The 22,750-nt window shown below is 41.6% G+C and overlaps 1 protein-coding gene across 1 annotated transcript; it reads left to right on the forward strand.

Annotated features, from left to right (window-relative positions):
- The first annotated feature begins 309 nt into the window (after positions 1-309).
- LOC129766969 (uncharacterized) lies at positions 310-5,705 on the forward strand. The gene is made up of 3 exons (XM_055767565.1): positions 310-441; positions 577-5,031; positions 5,118-5,705. The coding sequence occupies exons 1-3, from the start codon at positions 310-312 to the stop codon at positions 5,703-5,705; spliced, it is 5,175 nt and encodes a 1,724-aa protein (XP_055623540.1).
- Positions 5,706-22,750: the final 17,045 nt, after the last annotated feature.

Raw genomic sequence — 22,750 nt, forward strand, 5'->3', positions numbered from 1 at the left:
TTGCTTGAATAAGTACGGCTGTTTTACTCGTTTTGGTTCCCCAACAGTTCACCGTTCGTTTATCCGCCTCAGTGTAACGATTTTCCGCGCTTTGCTTAGACCTCACGCTTCCATATGGTCCTTCGAGCCGGATTGCGAAAACTTCGCCGCGATCCGTGCCTTCTGTGACCGCGAGTGCCCGTGAATCGGCCCCATCGCCGCCTCAGTGCCCCGAGTGCTTCTGCCGATTGGCATCGCCGTGCAGAACAATAGTGTGAGAACTAAAAGATAAGTGGCTTTTTGAACAAACAGTGCGCGAAATCCATAAAGATGGATAAATTATTCCGTGAACGTAAGTCGCTCGAACCGCGAATTAAGCGGATTTCCGACGTAGTGGCAAAAATTAATCCAGAAGTGGCTGAAGAAGTGGACGTGCAGACTGAGCTAGACGCTCTCGCTGAGGTGTGGACCGGCTATTGTGCTGTGCATTAGAAGATTTTAGACCATTGTGAAGACGACAAAGCCTACGAAGATGCCGTGCATCGACAAGGAGATTTCGAAAGGTGTTATATTTCGCTTAAAAACCATTTGTCGAAGCTTCTAAAGGCGGTGAAGAATCGAGAGCACGTGGCTACATCATCATCTTCCCAGCATGACGTCATAAAACAGCTCGCCGACCAACAGACCGAGTTTCTCCGCATTATGTCGATCAATATGGCCACCCCATCCATCTCTTCTGGCGTCACTGCTGCTGCCTCCTCATTTTCGGACCTGAAGTTGCCTCGGATGAATATGCCCGTCTTTAGCGGTAATTACCTGGAGTGGCAATCGTTTTTTGACCTGTTCGACAGCTTGGTTCACAAAAATCCAACGCTGAAGAACAGTCAAAGACTGTATTTTCTAAAGACGAACCTCGCTGGTCAAGCTGCTTCCTTGATTTCGCATCTGAAAATAGAGGACGCTAATTACCAACCGGCGCTGCAAAAACTGAAAGCCAGGTATGACAAACCACGTGAGATCACCAATCAGCACATCAAGCGATTCTTGGCGCAGCCAACGTTAACGTCATCCTCTGCAAGTGGTCTACGATCGCTACATGACGTGTCAGATGAGGTTATTCGTGCTCTCAACGCGATGGACAGAGAAGACCGCAACACGTGGCTCCTGTTCATCCTAAGCGAAAAGGTGGATCCAGATACGAAACAGTTGTGGTGTCAAAAGATTGCCGAAATGGAAGAGGCAGAAATTACGCTGGAGTGTTTCCTGAAATTCGTCGAGTCACGCAGTTTTGCTCTTCAATCAGCACAACCAGCCAAGCCGAAAACTAGTGTACCCTTCAAAGAGCCTTCAAAGCCTCAGCCTCAATCGAGAGGTGCCACCGCATTCGTCGCCACGAACCCTCCGTTCTGCAACGTGTGCAGCAAACAAAACCACCATCTTTACCAATGTGGAAAGTTCCTTCATATGAGCCACAACGAACGATTCTCGCACGTCAACAGGAAAAAACTGTGCAATAATTGCCTGAAAGTACACCCCGGTGAGAGCTGTAAATCAGGTACGTGTAGGAAATGTGGCTTACCTCACCACACCTTGCTACACCCGGCGTCGTCATCAGCAAGCCCACCATCATTCCCAACATCTTCAGTCACGGCCCAGGCAAATCCAGGGACATCATCTCAGTCCTTGATTTCGGCCCTCGACTCACCATCCTGCCTCGATACATCCAACGTTCTGCTTGCAACCGTCGCCATCAACGTCTTGGATGTCCACGGACGCCCACACGCCTGCCGTGCCGTATTGGATTGCGCGTCCCAAGTCAGTTTCATTAGTGAAAGCTTCTGTAAACAACTTGGCCTCAAAACGATAGCAGCCGACATGGATCTCGAAGGCATTTTTTCCACTCTCGCGCACGCTGACAAGTGTGCCGAAATCATCATCTCCTCTCGTTGCTCGGATTACCGCACCTCTGTATCATGCGTGGTATTGGAAAAAATCACCAGAATGTTGCCCGGCAAACCGGCGAATATCGACGATTGGTCTATGCCTGGATCGATACACCTAGCCGATCCCCTCTTCCACCGCCCGGGTAAGGTAGAAGTATTACTGGGTATCGAACTTTTCTTTCAACTTCTCGAGCCTGGCAAAATTGCTATCAGTGCCGACGGCAGCTTACCAACACTGCAAAACACCAAACTCGGCTGGGTGGTTGCTGGTCGTTGTCAAGAGCCGAACACATCGAGAGGTTCTCAAGTGTCGACTTGCCTATTGGCTTCTACCGAAGACGATCTTTCTCAGCAGCTACGCAAGTTCTGGGAACTCGAGGAGTATGCCGTCGCATCTAAACATCTCACCGAAGAAGAGCAACGATGCGAACAACACTTTGCAGAACACACCTACCGAAATGAATCGGGCAAGTTTGTTGTCCGTCTTTCTTTCTTGCACGATCCCAACCAGCTAGGGGAGTCGAGGCAAATTGCGGAAAAAAGATTCCACCACATCGAGAAAAAACTTGACCGCAACCCACAACTCAAAAGTGAGTACCACGCGTTCATGCGTGAGTACATCGATCTCGGCCACATGTCTCTCGTTGATGATACTTCTACATCCAACAAATCGGTGTATCTCCCACACCACTGCGTGGTCAAAACAACGAGCTCAACTACTAAATATCGAGTCGTTGTCGATGCGTCTGCAAAGACCACCAGCGGTCTCTCTTTGAACGATGTACTTATGTGTGGCCCAGTTATTCAAGATTCGTTGGTCAATATTTCGATCAGATTCCGCTTCCCACTAATCGTACTCGCTGGTGATGCAAAGCAAATGTATCGAATGGTCTGGCTAAACGAACTCGATCGTGACTTTCTCAAAGTTTTGTGGAGATGGACTAAGGACGAGATCTTGAGGGAGTATCGTCTAAATACAGTCACCTTTGGGACTAAAAGCGCTTCTTACTTAGCCACGAAATGCGTCGATCAACTCCTCGATTCCTACCAGCAAATATACCCAGTGGCTGTTGGCAAGGCGAAGAAGGGCATCTACGTCGATGACGTCCTTACCGGTGCAGAGTCCGAAGAAGAAGCCAAAGAAGTACGAGAGCAGCTCACCGAAATATTTGCAGCCGGTGGATTCCACCTGCGGAAATGGGCCTCGTATAGCGAAGCAGTCTTGGAAGGCGTTCCCGAAGCTGACTTGGAGGTGAAAATTCCCATCGAGGAGAACGGAAGCATCAAGGCGCTCGGAATGCAATGGCAGCCGTGCAGTGACGAGTTCCACTTCTCTTATCAACAAACCGAGATCCTTCAGCCCACAAAACGCATCATCTTGTCGCAAATCGCCAGCCTATTTGATCCGCTTGGCCTTCTATCACCAATCATCGTTAAGGCAAAGCTGGTGATGCAACGCATGTGGGAGCTGAAGGTGGCCTGGGACGCAACTCCCCCCGGTGAGTTAACCAATGATTGGTTTGTATTGGTACAAAAGTTTTCGTCTCTCAACTCTTTTCAGATTCCCCGAAGAGTGATCAGCGTACGGAACTGGTCTCGTCTCTATCTGCACGGCTACTGCGACGCATCCGACGTGGCAATGGGCGCATGCATCTATATACGAGCCGTGGACGACAACGGTAACACTTCGTCGCATCTTCTCATCGCCAAGTCGAAACTGGCACCCATCGGTAACGGTAGAACAACTACACCACGACTGGAATTGTGTGCAGCGGTTATTCTCGCTCGTTTGATCTCCAACGTGAGAACAGCTGTCTTCCCTACTGATTTCTACGAGATTCGTGCATTCTCCGATTCAAAAGTGGTCCTGGCATGGCTGGCCGGCGGTGCTGCAAGGTGGAAGACCTTTGTGGCAAATCGAGTGGCGGAGATTTCTACCCATGTGCCGTCCATCAATTGGTGCCACATAGGCACCTTTCTCAATCCCGCAGATCTGATCTCGCGGGGCACATTTCCTGACCAGCTTCAGGTGAACCCTCTCTGGTGGCATGGGCCCGCCTGGGAACCATCGTATATGGACAGTGAATCATCAACTATAACCGACGATCTCGACACTGATGAACAACGACAAATAGAAAGGGAGCAGCGAGTTACTGCAATGACATGCATCGCAGTGTACGAAAATCGATTTATGGACGAAATGATGAAAAGATTTTATCCTAATCTGAAGCTACTATTGCGTACGACCGCCCGAATGCTTCGTTTTAGGTACCCTGAGTTCCGGAACTTCTCTCGACTCTCTTCAGATGAACTCGACTACGCTCTGCAAAAATATGTGCAACACATACAGCAACAACATTTCTCCGGAGATCTCAGTCGATTACAACGAGGTCTCAGCGTTACTCGAAGCAGTCCGTTACACCAACTCAAACCGTTTCTTGACGAAAACGGTGTCGCCAGGGTGGGCGGAAGGCTACAGCAATCGGATTTGAGCTACGACAACAAACATCCAATCTTGCTGCCTCGACATTCAATCTTGACGTCACTCATCCTGCTACACGAGCACCAAGAGCATCTGCATTGTGGTCCTCAGTCGTTGTTAGCAGCTTGTCGCACACGGTTCTGGATACTGCGAGGTATTAGTGCTGCTCGTAAGGTGTGTCGTGATTGTGTGATCTGCAGTCGAGCCCTGCCAGCACGTATCACTCAACAGATGGGACAGTATCCAGTGGACCGTTTGAAGCCATTTCCACCATTTACCATCACTGGTGTTGATTACGCCGGTCCGGTGAACCTTGTAGGACGTCGACGCCGAGGTGCAGTACCATCGAAGGGATACATTGCGCTCTTCGTCTGCTTTGGGACGAGAGCAGTGCATCTAGAGGCAGTCTCGGACCTAAGTGCATCAGCATTTCTCGCCGCCTTCACACGATTTACTAGTCGGTATGGAGTACCAAGCAAAATGTACTCTGACAACGCTACGAATCTCCGGGCAGCGGCGAAGAAACTTCGAGAACTCTACCAGCAGATCGACTTTACCGAACACAGCGATGAGGTCAACGATTTCCTCCCGCTCGATCTCCCCACCACGGCGGGTTATGGGAAGCTGGTATCAAGGTTGTGAAAGGGTTTCTCAGCAAGACTGGAGGTAACTATATTTACACCTTCGAAGAATTAAGCACTCTTCTCGTCCAGGTTGCTGCCTGCATGAATTCTCGTCCAATTTGTGCCCTTTCGGACAACTCTTCCGATCCTCAACCTCTTACACCCGCACACTTCCTAATCGGGCGTCCTCTAGACGCTCTCCCAGAGGTCAACCATCTCGAGCAGCAGATGAGCGCGCTTTCGAGGTGGAACTATGTTCAGCGTCTCGCCCAGGACTTCCGAGCACGATGGCAATCCGAGTATGTGCTGTCGCTTCAAAGGATGGCGAAATGGCAAGCATCGTCCCCCAATGTTGCCGTAGGTGACTTCGTACTACTCGTTGACGACCACGAGAAACCGCAGCAATGGCCCTTGGGACGTATTCTGGAGCTTTTCCCCGGGAGCGATGGTCTCGTCCGAGTTGTCTCGGTTAAAACGGGCAACAACACCTTCCGCCAAGACGTCAGGAAGCTGCGACGATTCCCTCTCGACAGTGACGAGTACTTGCCAGGACAAAACGGGTCGAAAATTCCTACTCGTAATTTGGTGGGCGGATTATGTTCGCACCAGAATGAGCGACGCTACCCTACTCGCAGCAGCAGTAGAAGAAATGAACTGTGTCCACCAACAAAAGAATAATTGGCAAATTGTTATCTTTGCTCTATCTCTCCCTTCCGTATCTTTGCTGGAATTCTGTGCCTTCTGTTTATTCCCTATTGTTTTGTTTTAATATATAAGCCACATCTGTATGATTGCAAATAGAATTAGTTTTGAATTGCTTGAATAAGCACGGCTGTTTTACTCGTTTTGGTTCCCCAACAGTTCACCGTTCGTTTATCCGCCTCAGTGTAACGATTTTCCGCGCTTTGCTTAGACCTCACGCTTCCACCCGGATTATAAATTACACACCCAATTCGTACCCCGAGTCCCATTTTGTTTCAACATCCAGAAGCTTCTATTGAAACCTGAACTCACTGATATTGCGGTGGGATGATAAAAACAAGTTCCATTATTATCTCGTATGTGTTTACTTGTTTACAATTCGTTGTTAGCTGGCGAAGCTTTCCTTATCAAAATATGTCTGTGTCGGAACAAACCAGTTTATTTCCCCCAACTCTTGTTGATTTTTTATGGTTCCGATTAGTCTGCAGTGTGCACATAAAAAACTCTATGTGATAATGTGTTCAAATCGTTAATTAGATGCGGCGGATTGGATTCTATCGACAGATCGCGATCGTTTGGATCGGCGGTTATTCGCCAGACGTGAGCGATGCTATCAGATTTGTCAACAACTAGTGTCGCATATCAAGCGTACCGGTTTGGATTCGGCCCGAGGTGTTTTTGGTGATAGACTATCGCTCATAACATGCCATCATAGAGGCGACGCCATATCTTCGTGGAGTATGAGTGAACGGATCCCTGGGCGTTTGTATCCGATATTCACACAATCTTCTGTTCCGTATTCACAAGTGTGATTAGTAATTTCTATTCGAATACATTAATTGTAGACATATTTCGTTTCCACCAATCCAATTCAGCCTTCACCGACTGTCGGGCGATTGCAGAAGGAATAAATTTGCAAAGATTAGCAGTGGCGTGGCTCGCCATTTCCTGTTGATTCATTTGATGGCTGTGATTGCCGTTGTCATTCCTTGCAGGTCAAGAATGCGCTACGATCAAAAACCGTAACACGGTACAAACAGACACAGCAGGTCGGCGGCAGTACCTGATTTACATAATTTACCCCCGCCATCGATACGGTTTCGCTATCGGTCAGTGCCGGCCTCTATGAGTAATCGGTCGTGTAAACACCTGGCAGAAGGTTGTATTTGATAACCACTTCTGTTTAGAGTTTATTGAGAAAAAAAGTAATCGCATTTAGTTTGAATTGTGGCCCGTTCTGGCGTGTGCCAGAATTTTGAACTGCACTCTCAACTAACGAGCTGGATTATTCACGTATAAATTCAGTATTTTGCGAACATGAGAAATTTGGTTTCTAGTCTGCTGCATATTCATGTTAATTTGCATTGCTGATTCGTATATTAGATTTGGTTGCTTTCGCTGATGCCTGAAAGGGTACGACATTTTGTGTAGCGCCTTTCTTCGCTACGTCACTTGATTTAAATGGATTACGAATTTCATCGGTGGTCTAGTTTTCGTCCATACAACACGAATGTTGTCTTCTAGTAAAACGTTCACAAAATTTCTCCAGTAACATGATCTGTGCCATAAGGATTTATATTTATTACCCACTGTCCACGTTTACCTTTAATCAAATCATTAATGGCTTTATTTGTTATGATCATAAATAAATCATACAGGATTCAAATCAGTTTCATCGGACTATGTAGCACCTCATATTCCGCATTCGAACGTTTGGCTTATTTGAAGAACTAGTAAAAAAGTCCGAATGAAGAAACGTTTTATTGAGTTATGAACACGACACTGAATTCGAAAGTCATCCCTCCTTTTGCCCATGTTATTAGCGAACGCCGCTTGTCCAATCTATTTTCAGGTACTCCGCGGTACCCCGAAAGGATCTTCCAATCCAGAAGAGTCCGACTCAATGTTGCGTAGACTGAATTCTCAGGTTCTATCTCGGTCCGTTACGTACCACTTCTGGGTCCATCTTTCTTCGAACATTTTGATCACTCATGTTATGTTGTTATCTGCAGGGACTAGGTTTGCAAAGAGTGCCGATTATCGGCCCGATGCTGCAAGGTAATATGTTACTTTATTCCTGGGGAACCCTGAATGGCTCGATATCCACATAAATGTATCCGACCGTGCGTTAGTAAGCGTAAGAACATACTAGGCGGCTCTCCTGCGCGGGTTTTGCAATGACATGTCACCATGGGGACTCGATAATGGATGTAAATGAGATGAACCACACACAGCGGTGCGGCTATTGTGCGGTTCCAAAGTCGCTGCCCGTTCCGGTATCTATAATATTATTACACTTCTGAGGAAGAATGAGAGCATCAAACGGAAGCATGGTTCCTGTCGTCTGATAGCGCTATGCGATCGTAAACTGCCGCTGAAGCTAAAGCAGAAGACGGAAGCAAAGGAAGCCGGAGCACCGGTCAGTCAGTGAAAAATACCTAGTGTAGATGGACATTACCATGCGGAAACGTGAAGGCCCATTTATACGTTGCTAGTAGCTGACTTGACAGCTACTGGGCTGGTGAACACACACTTCTTTGGTGACGCGCCAGAAGCTCCGGGAGCTCGGATGGGAGGTTCTTTTGCATCCGCCGTATAGTCCGGACCTTGCACCAAGTGACTACCACCTGTTTTTGTCCATGGCGAACGAGCAAGGTAGTCAGAAGTTAGCCACAAAAGAGGCCTGTGAAAATTGGCTATCCGAGTTTTTTGCCAATAAGGAAGCGAGCTTCTATAACAGAGATATTATGAAGTTGGCATCTAGTTGGGAACAAGTCATCGAACAAAACGGCGCATATTTGACTTAAAACAGATGATTGTAACTAATTTTATGAACAAATGAAAATTCAAAAAAAATACCGCAGGACTTTTTTGACAGCCTAATATTAGAGATTTTCAAAAAACTATCTCAAAAAGAAAGCATGCCACGCCAGCGTGCAAAACAAATTAACAACGATTTCATTTAGAACCTATGAGGGTTTTATTTGTTTTTCCAATAATTTTCAAATCTGGTAATATCCTCGGATATTTAAAAATATCTTCGAAATGAAGACATTTCTTTACATTTGGCATCCCTGATTCGAACGCTAAATGCTGTTTTTGACATTTTGAGGGATGCGTGTGCGAGATCACACATGGCACTAACTGGCATGATTCGTTCACACGGTTTGAGTAGCTATATTGCAGTAACTAACTAGGCCGACTCTTTGTTTATGTTTACTCGCACCGTATAAACTCGTCAAGACCGGCCCTGTCGAAACTGCAAGCTGAAATTTGATTGAAATTCGATTTGAATCTCAATTAGATTTGCGAAATACGTTTCTGTTTTTGTTTTGTTTAATTTATTTTATATAATTCAATTATTTCTTGTGCTGCTATCTACATTTACAAACAATATGTTATTTTTCATTGGTATCGAAACTCTCACCAAGCGTTTAATTTTAGCTTGTAAACCTTGGGATAGGTTACAAAATTTAAACAATAAATTGTGAATCCCAAACCCAGATCCTTGTTTCTTCTAGTCGGCATATTGAACGGAGCTTGCAGAATCATTGGGAGTAACTCGACAAGCTATTTCTAAACGACTCAAAGCCGCAGGATACATCCAAATGCAAGGAAATTATGTTCCATACAAATTGAAAGTGAGAGATTTATTATAGTGACTTACAAAACATTTCGGCGGTTCGTCACTTTTACTTCCATTTTTGGAAGAATTTTGGGAGTGAGAATTGAACTCGTGATCCCTGCGTGAGAGGTTGGATGTTACATACAAATCAAATGTCAAATTTCGTAATTTCGTGGTATGGGTGCGTTCGTAATTCTTCGTATCGATTGACGTTTACTCGCTACCGAGTAAAGTACGATTCACATACAACTTCCACGTCACGTTCACGTTCCGTCACGTCACGTTGCGTCAATTATTCTTCCATGGAATTCCTATTGAAGCATTCACATACACCAGCAACGGCAAGTCGAAGTTCCCGTTGCCGGTGTATGTGAATGTTTGCATAAGAACTGCTTGGAAGAATAATTGACGCAACGTGACGGGACGGAACGTGAACGTGACGTGGATGTTGTATGTGAATCGCACTTAACTCACAACGTCTAAATCCGGCTCTACTCTTGTCGTGAATAATGAGCAACTAATACATTCCGTTTCAAAACTATAGAACCACTCAAGTTAATCCAGAAATATACAAAAACGGGAATGTTCTCAAGTTCTCAAGTGTTTTTACAGAATAAGTAATTGTAACGTATTTCATATCAAACAAATATTATCTAGTTTCCGATTCGATTGGTAGGCAAATCATCAGAATCCTTTTGCAGCAAAAATAGTTATTGACGATAAAAATATTTCATAAGAGCGTGATAAGTTTTCTTATTTGACAACCTTAGTGAAAGTCGTGGTCTTATGTCAAGAACCACATCCTCACCCTCTCGCGTTCAACATCGAGTCTCACTCGTGGTGTATTTGCATAACATAGGGCGCTAGAACGCTCGGCAGTGTAGCGAAATCAAGAGATTTGTGATGTGACGTATTAAATAATACGCTAAGGGGTTTACAACGTGTACAAAACATATGGGTCTGGGAAATGTTGTGTTGTCCCGGCAGTTTCTCCCCAAAGAAACCAGAACCGCAACCATTCTGCACACTTGTTGTCCGAATCAAATATTCATCGCGCCGTTCCGTCCAAAGTCTCCGAAAAATAAATCCGTCGTGCGGTCAGATTGCAAGTTTCAAATTCTCCCAAAATTTCGTCTAATGAATATTAATTCGCGAAAAGTTAAAGTACATTCGAATGCATATTCATCGAGTTGGGCAGCCGGTGCGAACCAGAGCCGAGCCGAGCCGAGCGTATTTTGGTTAATGTTGATCGACTCCAGCTTCGATCACCTTTGGAAATGGCTCGGAAAAGTATTGTTTTGGTGGGCGTTGATCAGTTACTTGTCGATGCGTTCCATAGGTCGGCTATAAGAACTTTAGAAAATAATTGTTATATTGCATAATTTGTTTGATTAATTAACGACAACACGAATGCGTAGGTATCCATACCTGAATCGATGATGACCCGCTGCGCGACGTGTTGTTTACGACGTAACCGGCCATAAATTCAGAGCCACGATGCTGAGTCACGCGTTCTGTTGTTTTTTGGTCGTTGTTATTACTTTGCAGCGTCAAAGTCAAGGTCTTATTCAAATAAAATTTCATACCGAGCAATATCCGCTTTTTCCTGCATTACGTTTGCGTTTGTCGTTTTTGTTTATGCTCTTCGGTTAGTTGGGATCGCATTTCATCTTTTGCGGGAACACATGGATGGTCCACGACTCGCTGCATGTCGAATCGGGCATTCGCCCTTCGCTGGTAGACAAGTTGACTCTGGCGGGTGGTTTTTTTTTATATATAGAGAGAATGTGTGTTTTCGCGAGCATTCGAACTGAGGTTATTGTATTGCACCGTTGCATGCGCAGGCGTTGCAAGTCCTTTTTTAAATAGAAAGGTGGAATTGTCGTACGAGATCGTGTTTGTATTTTATTTTAGTCTTATCAATGCCCTAGACTAATGAAAGAGAGATGTGATAACTGCTAACTGCTACTTGCCTAATTATTTTCTAGCTTTTAGTACATTGTTATGTTAAATCACAATTAAACCGTTTAACTTAAAAAGTTTTTTTACTTATTTTATTTTATTACTCTGAATACTTCTCACTTCCCTTTGAGATCACCCTTTCCCCTTCTAAAAGTCCATCCTATAGGGGAAGGTGGTCCTAACACAACCGGTGGTCTTGAACTATCCCCCTTCCCCTTTGTATCCCAGGAACGGTGCTTCCTACCGAATTTTCAGGTGAAAGGTGTCGCAACACTGACAATTTGATAATATGGTGACTTTTTTCTGGTACTCTTCATTGTAGCGTTGTAGCACCATTTTGCATTTTCATTGCTTCCAAAACAAATTTAAAATATTTTAAACCTGTATGGAAAATGAGCTCAACGTTATTTTAGATTGCGAAACATTGCAAAACATTGCTTATAGTATGTAAATCAAAATAAACTATATAAATTGAATTAGTTGTTGCCTGCAGTACACGACATGCCTTATTTGGAAAAAGTCAGGATGGTCCTTAACCGATTTTGCACATCGTGATTATTGAACACATTCACTCTGGTGCTTGCCACCAATGGTTCGCACAAGCCTGGCTCATCTAGCGGTACTCACTACCAGGGGAACGCATTTAATTTTCGCATCTAACTCCACACGAGTCGCTCTAACGCGAAGTTCTTCCCACTCTAACATTATCTCCCTCTCGTTCAAACACTATCTGCTCAACTAAAACTATATTTTCTTTTTTCATTCATTCGGTAGGTTTCTTTGGTTTTACAACAGATGGCGTAACTTGATTATTATTCCAGTGAAACAAATCAAATCAAAATCAAATAAAAAAGTTGAAGCGTAAACAACATAGTTTTTTGCCATTTCGAATATGTCGAATTTCGTACCAACGAGAGTGTTTTTGCGGGGAGTGTTAGTTCATTACTTCAATATGAAGAAAAAAAGCTGCCGATTGTCATCGCATTTTAGTGGAAGTTTATGGTGACCATGCTCCAACTGAGCGAACGTGTCAGACGTGGTTTGCATGGTTTGGAAGTGATAATTTTGATTTGGTAGTCGAAGAACGTTCCAGACCGCCAAAAAAGTTTGAAGATGAAGAATTGAAGGAATTAAAGAAGTGATAGTTTTTCCATCTGGTTCTATAGTTATGAAACACTGGAATTTTAGTTTTTTAATGTTTCGGGCCTGAACACAACAATAAAGTTGAAATGGCCAGTTTTATAAATGAAGATAGTTATTGTACTCTACACTATATACTTCAATTCAACCGACTTCTTACATATCTCTGGAAACTCAGAAAAAATGAGTGGTTCTATAGTTGCTAAACGCAGTGTATTAGAATCAGAAAACCGGAAGTCAAGACTAAATTATATTCTATATTGTGGAATCTACGTTCATCTATTGTTGACAAAACATAGAGGAAAGTTCTTTTGTATGTTTTGAAACGGAACTGACATTAATTCAATAATTCATTCATGTTCAACAGTCCGAAACAGCAAAAAGTCTAGTGTTGCCAAATATTCTCCAACTGATGATTCCTGTGGGAAATTTTCTCAATTTTACTACAACATCGTTTAATTTTGTGTTATTATACTTATCATATTAATTCTGTAATTCTGTTAATATGTACTTATCATATTAATTCTGTAATTTTTCTCTGATGATTTTTTTAAATCAACAGCAAAAGGTGAACCTAAAGAATAACAGGTGGCTTGTATTAGATCGTAGTTAAGTTCCTATCGTCATGTCAACGAAGTTTCCGATGATTCTAGGCGTAGTCTCCAGCAAAGGGGATGTAATGCCCCCGTATTTCTTCGATGAAGGATGTATTGATATGTTGATATTGATAACTTCCGATGTATTCTATGTTCTGCAGGATGTTGTTGTCCTATCAATCCTGTGAAAGAAGGTTGCTGCTGCCCGTAATTTCATCTTCTAACAAAAAGGAGCACCTGCTCCTAATGCCAAGAAAAGGATGAAATGGTTTGCTGAAAATGTTCCGGAGTTTTGGGAGAAGGAAATTCGGTCCCCTAGCAGTGCCGATATAAATCCTTTGGATTATTTTGTGTGGGGCGTCGTCAAGCGGGATATCAATAAAACGCCTCACACCACACTTCGGTCACTCAATGCTAAGATCATGGAGGTGATTACATCTATGAATCGAAACATGGTAGAACGTACATGCGACAATTTCCGGAAGCGTCTATCAACAGTCATCGAAAAAGGATTTTTCTTGAACGAAACATGTTACGGAAGAAAATATACCACAAAACATTTATCGCATATATGACTAACTGGCGATATTTTTTCAATACATGTCGTTTATTGCAAAAATTCATCACGCGTCACGCATGAAAACGTAAAAAAAGTGTCTGTAGTGAGTCAAAATGTTGTCACGTCACGCTGGAATGAATCATATATTTTTTGTGACGTGACAACAGCTTCTTGAGACAGTTGATACTCCTGTATTCCTGTATTTGTGGACCGATCTTAACCAAATTTTGTGTATTGTTGACACTCATTGTTTTCTCAGAGAAACCCAAGTATAAAAATGTTTGAACTTAGGTTCATCTGATAAACTAAGAAAAGCTCTATTTTTGTGACGTGACAACGCTGTTTTCACCTGTTTTTTTAAATGCCTGTTTCTCATAAACTACCAAATGAAATCTAGGTCTACCCACGGCTCTTCCAACAAGTATTTAATTATCCATTCGATTGTATATAGATAAAGAAGTTTGGGTAAGCAACTGCAGAGATATCTCAAAAAACATAATAATACTGAAAATTTAAAATATTTTAAATATAATTAAGTAATTTTTTAACGTTTTTGAACGTTTTCAATTTTGTGCTAAAACCAGATTTGTAATTTGGTTTTTTGGTGCATGGCATGGGTCAAGAGCAAAATCACTCCGGAGGGCCAATAGTGTGGTATGAATGGAATCGCGGTTCCTTTCACTTTTTTTATACGAAATATAATGATTTCACGTTTTACCGTCCTTAAAAAATGTTGAAAGAATGGTTAAAAAATACACGAATTTTAAAGTGACCCATTTCTAAATTATCCAAACGTTTCAATTGGATGATAGTGATTGGAAAAACAGTCAACTCAGGCCGCCCTTACTTCCGTTGCGCCGGCCGGGGATGACTACATCCATCTCTGCGGCAAGTTTCGAATTAGGTGTTGCTGCAAAAATAATAAACATCCTACACACGATCGATCGATAACGCCACGCAATTGATTTCGAGAGGAGCTACTCAATCTAGGGTGATGATGATGATGATGTAATCGGATCCCATATCAGTAAGTGTTCGTGCGATTGACATGGATTTGATGTGGTTCAGCAAGGGAGCACTCGCTATCAGCTTTATTCTCATGTGTGGAAAATGTTATTCACAACATTTTGCAAATGCAGCAAGGGTTCGCATTTCGCACCTATCGAAAACAATGACGCATTTCTTTTATGATTGAGTGATTGTCAGTCAAACAATTTTCGTGGTAATTTCTTTTTTAGTCTATTGCTGTTCAAGCCAGAAAATTATTGCTGAAAAGGTTAAGTGTACATGCGACAAAAAGTAGTTATGTATTGTTTCAATGATGAATTAATGCGAAGATACATGGTTAACCTAATTTCCTTCAGAAGAAAACCGAAAACCGAATTCTGAAGAAAATCGTTGGTGATGAAAAATGGGTAAAATATCACATGAAAAAGTTTTTCGTCGAAAAACCACAAGAGCTACAAACCACTACACAGACGGCGCCAGTGGTTGTATGGTTAGCGTAACAGCCTCACAATCCGATCGGCCTGGGTTCAATCCCAGCTGGCGTCGTTGGGATTTTCTGAGGCGAAAAATCTCTGGTTACGTCTTCCTTCGGAGCGGAAGTAAAAGAAGTTGGCCCGGCTCATGAGTTGTTGAGTCTGATAGGTAGGAACAGGTGGAGTCGCCTCCCTGATGTCGGTGATTGGCACTAAAGTGGCGGAAATAGGCCGACGAAAAATAAGCGAAGATAAAAAAAAAAAAAAACCACTACACTGATGGAATAATGAAATTACCCGAAAATAATGAAACGTCGTAAAAAATAATGACCAATATATACTTGATTAAAATTAATCTTCAATAAGAAAAAAAATGTTCAAAAATTTAACGAAAACCTCGGATACTTTAAAAATGACCCAATATATCAAGCTGAAATAAATTCATTGTTTTATGTATGCTATTATCAACTCCCTCAACAAATATGGTCATCCAATAAATAACTACAGCGAAAGACAGCTGGCAAATAGTTGCTACCTCCGGACAAATGTGAACTAGTATTTCCAGTTGTACTGGCAAACAATCACACTAATCACTAGTGCTAGCGAAATATCGTTACATTGTAACACAAACCTCTATTTAGCCGATGTGTAGTGCACTACACACATCACCAGTGTCCACGAGAATCGCGACGGAACTTCGATAGATAAGTTCATGCAGTCCAGTCTGTTCGGTATGATAGACACAGCGGAAAGATCCAAACAAACAACAACAACCCCGCAGGACAAATGCAACGACAGCAGACGAGAGGTAAATAATAAGTGCATACGCCGATTGTGACGAGTAAACAACATGCGACTAGTTATTTGTACCGACATGGAGTGGAATTTTTCTTTCAACACTACAAAACGATTCTTAAATCCCAACGGGAGACACTGGTGATAGCACAACACTACAACAAACAAAATCTCTCCCAATTTTTCGTAAGTCCGAAAAAACAAAATCCGGATTGAGGCAGTTGTGGAAGTACTTCGTAGATTACAGCGCGATTTGCGATTCTATTCTGATGTGGGGGAGAAAACACTTTAACCGCGCACGGTGACTGTTGATGATGCGGAAAGCTTCCTCCCTCTCCCGCACCTCAAGATGACTGATTCTTGCAAGCGGGTGTTATTCTTCCGAATTGATGAATAGTCCAAACAACCCCAACGCTCCGAGCGAATGTGATACGTGCTTCTAGATGAATTTATCTCCCTAAACGTACATCACGCAAATGCACAGTGTAGCGTTGGAAGCTGCACAAATGGCTGTTTATTTAGAGGCAGGTTTTCCGGCGAGATTTGGTGTTGCAATGCAATGACTCGCTCGTGTTTACACTTTGCTCGCCTCCCAAATGGTGCAGTACTGTGCGTCTCTATGATCTGAGTTCTATAAAAAAAACCACGCTTAAGAGGGACCCCGGTCTGGAAAGTTGAAAAAATCGAATTTTGTTTGGGAATCTTATCCCCTCAGAAATGTCCTAAAAGAACTTTTCGATATTTGATTTCGTTGGAAAGTTACAGCAAAAAATATGCAGTCACCTCAAGAGATATAGGGGAAAGTCGGGAAAGACGGACACCCCTGTATTATTGATAAATTACATTATTTTTTTCAATTTTAATGATGTACAAACTTGCAATACAGTTAATATGCGTGTACCATTGGCACGGCACGTACCATGGCACGACAAAATTCTGTACCATTTGGTACGGCACAGAGCTGTGCCATGGTACACTTGGCACGGTTGGCACAGCTGGCACAGATTGGCACAGCTGGCACGTTTGGGGCTGTCCACATACCACGTGGACAGAAAAAGCACGATTTTAAACTCCCCCCTCCCCCTCCGTGGACAAGCGTGGACATTTTCATACCCCTCCCCCTGTTGTCCACGTGGACATTTTTCTTGATTTCATTAGAATAATTCGGAAAATAACTGAACTGCGCATGAATTAAATTTTAATTCCATTTAAGTTTATTTTGTTTCAAATTTTACTTGCTGAACCCTGCCACGTTTGCCGTTTATTTGTGTTTTATGACAGAAAAATGAGTAGTAAATATTCCATATAATTCCATATGAGTTTAATTTTGAAATACTTGTATGTTCTTTGTTTTTTGCTTTTAAAAGGCTTTAAACTTTGCAGTTCATTCGCCTCTAATTAAAATACTTGTAATACTTTGTTTTTCTATTATCTTAAAGGCTATCTGCTATCTGGTTTGTCAACACGGAAACGCACAATATCCAGTTGAACAATCCGCATCCGAAAATAAATTACAAAATTCCAGGGATTGATCTTGAGCAAAGCCAATCGAATAAAATTAAATAGATTTAAAATCACTATCAGATACAATTTAAGCTCACTATTCTTGAACACATGCAAAGAATTGTGTTGCTGTCGCATAGAATACATATTCAATACTAGAAAGTTAATTTACTTTCACAGATTTATTTCTGAAGTGTGCTCATTTCATGTGGAAAGCTTGAAGCTTCTTGAGGCGTTGGCAGTAGCAACAACAATTTTTGAAGTGGCTCGTATGTTGTGTTCTAATATGAGCTCCATCAGAGCTCGAGTTTTTGAAGCGCACAAAAACGAACAGAACGATTTTATATACATAGACTCTTTTTCTATCATTTAAAAAGAATTTAAAAAAAAAAGATAAAGTAGGAAGCATGTACTGATATCTATAGATCCTCACTTGACAAAGGATGAGGAGTAAAAGGTCGAAATTTTTCAGAGATTTCGGAACGCCTGAATCTTCGATATAAATGATGACATTAAGATAAAAAATACAGCATTTTCAAGCTACAAATTTCTAGTGTGTGATGTGTATATGTGTTGTAGATAAAATACTTTGCAAGAACAGATGAAGCGTTTGTAGTTTGTTTTGAAAGTTTCTCTAGATTTTGAGAATATATGCTTACAAGCAATCCAATCAACATGATTATTTCGCGTCCATTCAATTCATAGAGAGTTTCAGTAGAACTATTTACTACAGAGGTATTCTCTATCGAATGAAAAATTATTCTTTGATTTCGAATTAAGAATATTTCATGAAATAATGAACGCACAGCAAATCGATGGTCAAATCTACTCATCGCAATCTTGGAAATATTTAATACATGGTCCAGTTGATGCTTTGACGAATGCATTATTTTATAACAGAGTTAGAGCGTTTCAAAGATCACTCAAAACATTTTCGACATTTCGCCACAGGAAATGTCTGTTCATTCACACGATCAATTCACATTTAGTCATCAGCGCAATAGAAACCTTTTCCGCAATAGTTTCAAAGGGTACTAATACCTTATTAAAAATATTTTCAATATCTATATATATTTTTTTTATTTTTCAACTGCTTATTGACCATCCTGCATTGAGTGTCTAGATAGCTTCCAAAATGCTCGTGGAGAAAAAACATCAGAAAACTCACGACTCAATATTTTTTTACTAATCTTGCACGATAAGTTATTTGTATTGCTCTTTAGTTTTCCTCCACTTAAATCCTTATTAAAACGTCACAGTTTATCAGAGAGCAATTCAACGCCAAATTAATCCTCCGATCCTCCCCATTTTATTGAAATTTTGTTCATTTTTTCCAAAAATGGCCCTGAAGCCTGTTGCCCGATTGAAACATTTTTTTTTTTGAGAAATTCATTAACCTTCTATTATTTTTTTTTACAAATGTTCAAACTATTGAGAAAACTTTCTCATAAATTGAATAAAATATCGAAAACTATTATATCTGTTTAAAATAATATTATTATATATATACCTAAGCTGATCCGAAAAATTTGAAGAGATAGGGGATCATAAAAAATCTTCCACGCTGATGATCAAATCTTAACTACGAAAGAATTATTGAACATTCCTTGAGACCGGTTTTTTGCCTTAAAATGACTGAACTGAAAATTCAAAAAGTGCGCACGATGATTTCAATTGAAAATTTGCATAAAATTATGTTGTGAACACATTTAAATTAGTGGAAGATAACAAGAAGGATAATAGTGTGGTGTCAAGGAAGGAACAGTAGAGTGGTTGGAGAGCTTCAATTTGGCTGATAGAAACAATCCAGTTTATCATGCATTTTTGGAAAATTAATTAAAAACACAAGATTTGAAGTTGGTTCCTTACATTTAAAAGTTGATCCTGGGTTCTATTAATTTGAAAGTTTTACAATTGCATTCTATACTAAATTTTCTTATCTTTCCAATGAACAGTATAATTATTCTAAGGAGCGTACTTTCTAAATTAGAGTCAGTTCAAAACATAAAATTAGACTTAACAAAAACTCAACAATTTTCTAGTTGAGAATTGACTACATGCCTAGGATTTTTTCATCAAATATGATCCTCTATCACCTCCTGAAATATTCTATAATTTATCAGAACACTGGCTCAATTGTTTTAAGTTGACGACTAGTGATGCATAGACAATCTCCTGCAAATGTAAATATTTATTCCTAGAAATTAATGGAAAGAAAATACTTTGGAAAAATGATTTTACACGCAATTCTGTATGAAAAACTATACAGACGTTATTATCATATATTGTTCTCGAGATATAACAAAACGTATAGAAAATTATATTTGATAAAAATCATTTACGCATATCATGGAATCTCAACCATTATGGAATCGTTTAATTTTTATAGTTTTGGCTATGAGGGCTCTGCATATCCCGTAACTATAAAAGTTCGATCATAGGAAATAGTTGGTCATTCACAATTTACGTGAGATATTTTTATAATACAGATTTCACTGAAGAAGATCCATGATATGAGAGAAAATATATGAACGTTTGACTGGGCAGCACTCTCAGGCTTCTCAATCCGTTTATTGATAAATACGCAGAGAAAATTCTTCCTGTCCACGTGGACTCAGTCTATACCCCCTCCCCCCTCTCCGTGGACAAGAGTGGACATTTTCTTACCCCCTACCCCCCCTAAAGTACAAATGGCACGGTTGGCACGGTTGGCACAGCTGCCACAGATGGCACAAATGGTACAAATGGCACAAATGGCACAAATGGCACAAATGGCACAAATGGTACAAATGGCACAAATGGCCCAAATGGCACAAATGGCACATTTGGTACACTTACTACGAATGATATGTTTCAGTGCACAGGTTCAAATCCCTATTTCTACTAAACGGTTCTGTTGCTTGCCCTGTTTGTAAAGGGTGTGTCACATCAAATTGCATCACGGAAAAAACGCTGTAGAAATTTAATTTTTAGGAATTAAATCTTCAGCTTTCGCTTATAATCAGATAAGAGTGTATAGATCACGTTGGCCATGCTTCACTGTCAATTTTTCGTAAATTTGGAAAAATGTCGTCGAACGAAAAAGAGCGTCGTGAATTAATCCTGTTCACTCATTTCGAGAATCCGGAGTTGTCACATCGGGACATCGGTAAGATGCTGGGAATCGTCCAATCCACGGTCAGCAGAGTACTAAAACGATACTTCGAGAACCTAACCATCGACCGGAAGGTGAAGAACGGCAAAAATGGATGCTCCGTCAGTGAAAAAGATCACAAGCGCGTAGTTAAGCAGTTTAGACGTGATCCGAGAAGTTCGGTCCGGGATGTCGCCAATAAGCTGAATTTGTCAAGTTCATTCGTCCAGCGGACCAAGCAGCGGGAGGGCCTGCGTACATACAAGGTTCAGAAGGCTCCTAACCGCGACGAAAGGCAAAACATGGTGGGGAAGACGCGATCCCGGAAGCTGTACACCGAAATGCTGACGAAGCCGCATTGTCTAGTAATGGACGACGAAACCTACGTCAAAGCGGACTTTCGTCAGCTGTCGGGCCTGTTGTTCTTCTCCGCAGAGGACAAATTCAGCGTTCCGGAGGAGATTCGCAAGCAGAAACTATCCAAGTTTGCCAAAAAGTACATGGTGTGGCAAGCGATCTGCTCTTGCGGAAAGCGGAGCGCCCCCTACGTGATGACCGGCACGGTAAACGGGCAGGTTTACCTTAAGGAGTGCCTACAGAAGCGCTTACTACCACTATTGAAGCAGCACGAGGGCCCGACCATCTTCTGGCCGGATCTCGCCTCGTGCCACTATTCAAAGGACGTGTTGGAGTGGTACGAAGCCAACGGGGTCACCTTCGTGCCAAAGGAAATGAACACGCCCAACGCGCCGTAGCTTCGCCCAATAGAGAAATATTGGGCGATTATGAAGCAGGCCCTCCGGAAGAACCCAAAAGTTGTTAAATTGGAGGCGGACTTCAAGAGAAAACGGATTTCTGTTAAAAAAAAACTACAACCTGACGTTGTACAGAACCGTATGGACGGGGTAAAGAGGAAGGTGCGAGCATACGGGCTTGGGCTCGAAGTATGAATAAAAAGAAAATGCCAAAAGTTGTTTAATAGTTTTTATTTTACTGTCTAAAATTTTCAAAAGGATCGGTCTACTGGGCGAATTTCTACAGCGTTTTTTCCGTAATGCAATTTGATGTGACACACCCTTTATGTTTGTATGCAGGGTACCGATTCAGTGCTGGTTTTTCAAAAGTAAAAATAATTGTTGTTTCCCGTTTATTTCTCTGATTACTAGCCTACCGACAGACTATTTGGGCCCCGCAAGAAAAACATCCGAATCACGCTAGGCGACGAAATTAATAATGGAAATGTTACCCCATTCTTGTCAACACAACTTTATCTCTGCTATCATTATAAAACTGCGTATTCCATTGTTTTGAGAACCCAAAAAATGGCGAACTGCGTACTTTCTCAAAATCCCATCAATATGGGTATCAAATGAAAGGGCTTGACTAGTAGAACACAGTTATTCATGAAAAATGCAAATTCAAAATGGCCGCCACCACAAAATGGCGCCATATATTTTTTTTAAAACCCCATCAATATGAGTATCAAATGAAAGGGCTTGACTAGCAGAACACAGTTATTTATGATAAATGCAAATTCAAAATGGTCGCCACTAATCATACTGCCCCCTGGCCCGACTGGCTCAGTACTTTTTATTTCATCTTATGTTTACAATTACAATTTCTTATTTACTAACTAAATTTTGGGTCGCGCTAGAATCGTACACACGCGTTTCCGTGGTGCTGACTCTGCGCGAACCCCTGTTGTATAATCACATAACCGCTATGTTGAACTTGCCCCTCGGAAATTTGACGAATAAACAAAAACTAAAGTGGGGCTGGTTCGACATAAGCGGAACTAATAAGGGCGCTTCACATCAATATGGGTATCAAATGAAAGAGATTGACTAGTAGAACACAGTTATTTATGAAAAATGCAAATCCAAAATGGCCGCCACCACAAAATGGCGCCGTATATATATTTTTTCGAAACACTATCAATATGGCTATCAATTGAAAGGGCTTGATTAATAGAACACAGTTATTTATGAAAAAATGCAAATAAAAAGTGGCCGCCACCACAAAATGGCGAAAGGGCTTGACTAGCAGTTATTTATGATAAATGAAAATTCCGCCAGCACGAAATGGCGTCATAAATATATATTTTTTTAAAACCCCATCAATATGAGTATCAAGTGAAAGTCGTCGAGTATACAGTATATACAGAGACTAGAACACCTGCGACGTCGAGTTTGTCTTGATAGAGGTAACCAGGCGCCAATAATATTGC

The sequence above is a fragment of the Toxorhynchites rutilus genome, chromosome 2, assembly GCF_029784135.1.
Source record: "Toxorhynchites rutilus septentrionalis strain SRP chromosome 2, ASM2978413v1, whole genome shotgun sequence".
Classification (NCBI taxonomy): domain Eukaryota; kingdom Metazoa; phylum Arthropoda; class Insecta; order Diptera; family Culicidae; genus Toxorhynchites; species Toxorhynchites rutilus.

Excerpts from the sequence above, each read along its gene's own strand:
- LOC129766969 (XM_055767565.1), top strand. The coding sequence starts at position 310 with ATGGATAAATTATTCCGTGAACGTAAGTCGCTCGAACCGCGAATTAAG. Across the intron at positions 442-576 it reads AGCTAGACGCTCTCGCTGAG|CTTCTAAAGGCGGTGAAGAA; the intron begins GTGTGGACCGGC and ends CATTTGTCGAAG. Across the intron at positions 5,032-5,117 it reads CGGCGGGTTATGGGAAGCTG|GTTGCTGCCTGCATGAATTC; the intron begins GTATCAAGGTTG and ends CTTCTCGTCCAG.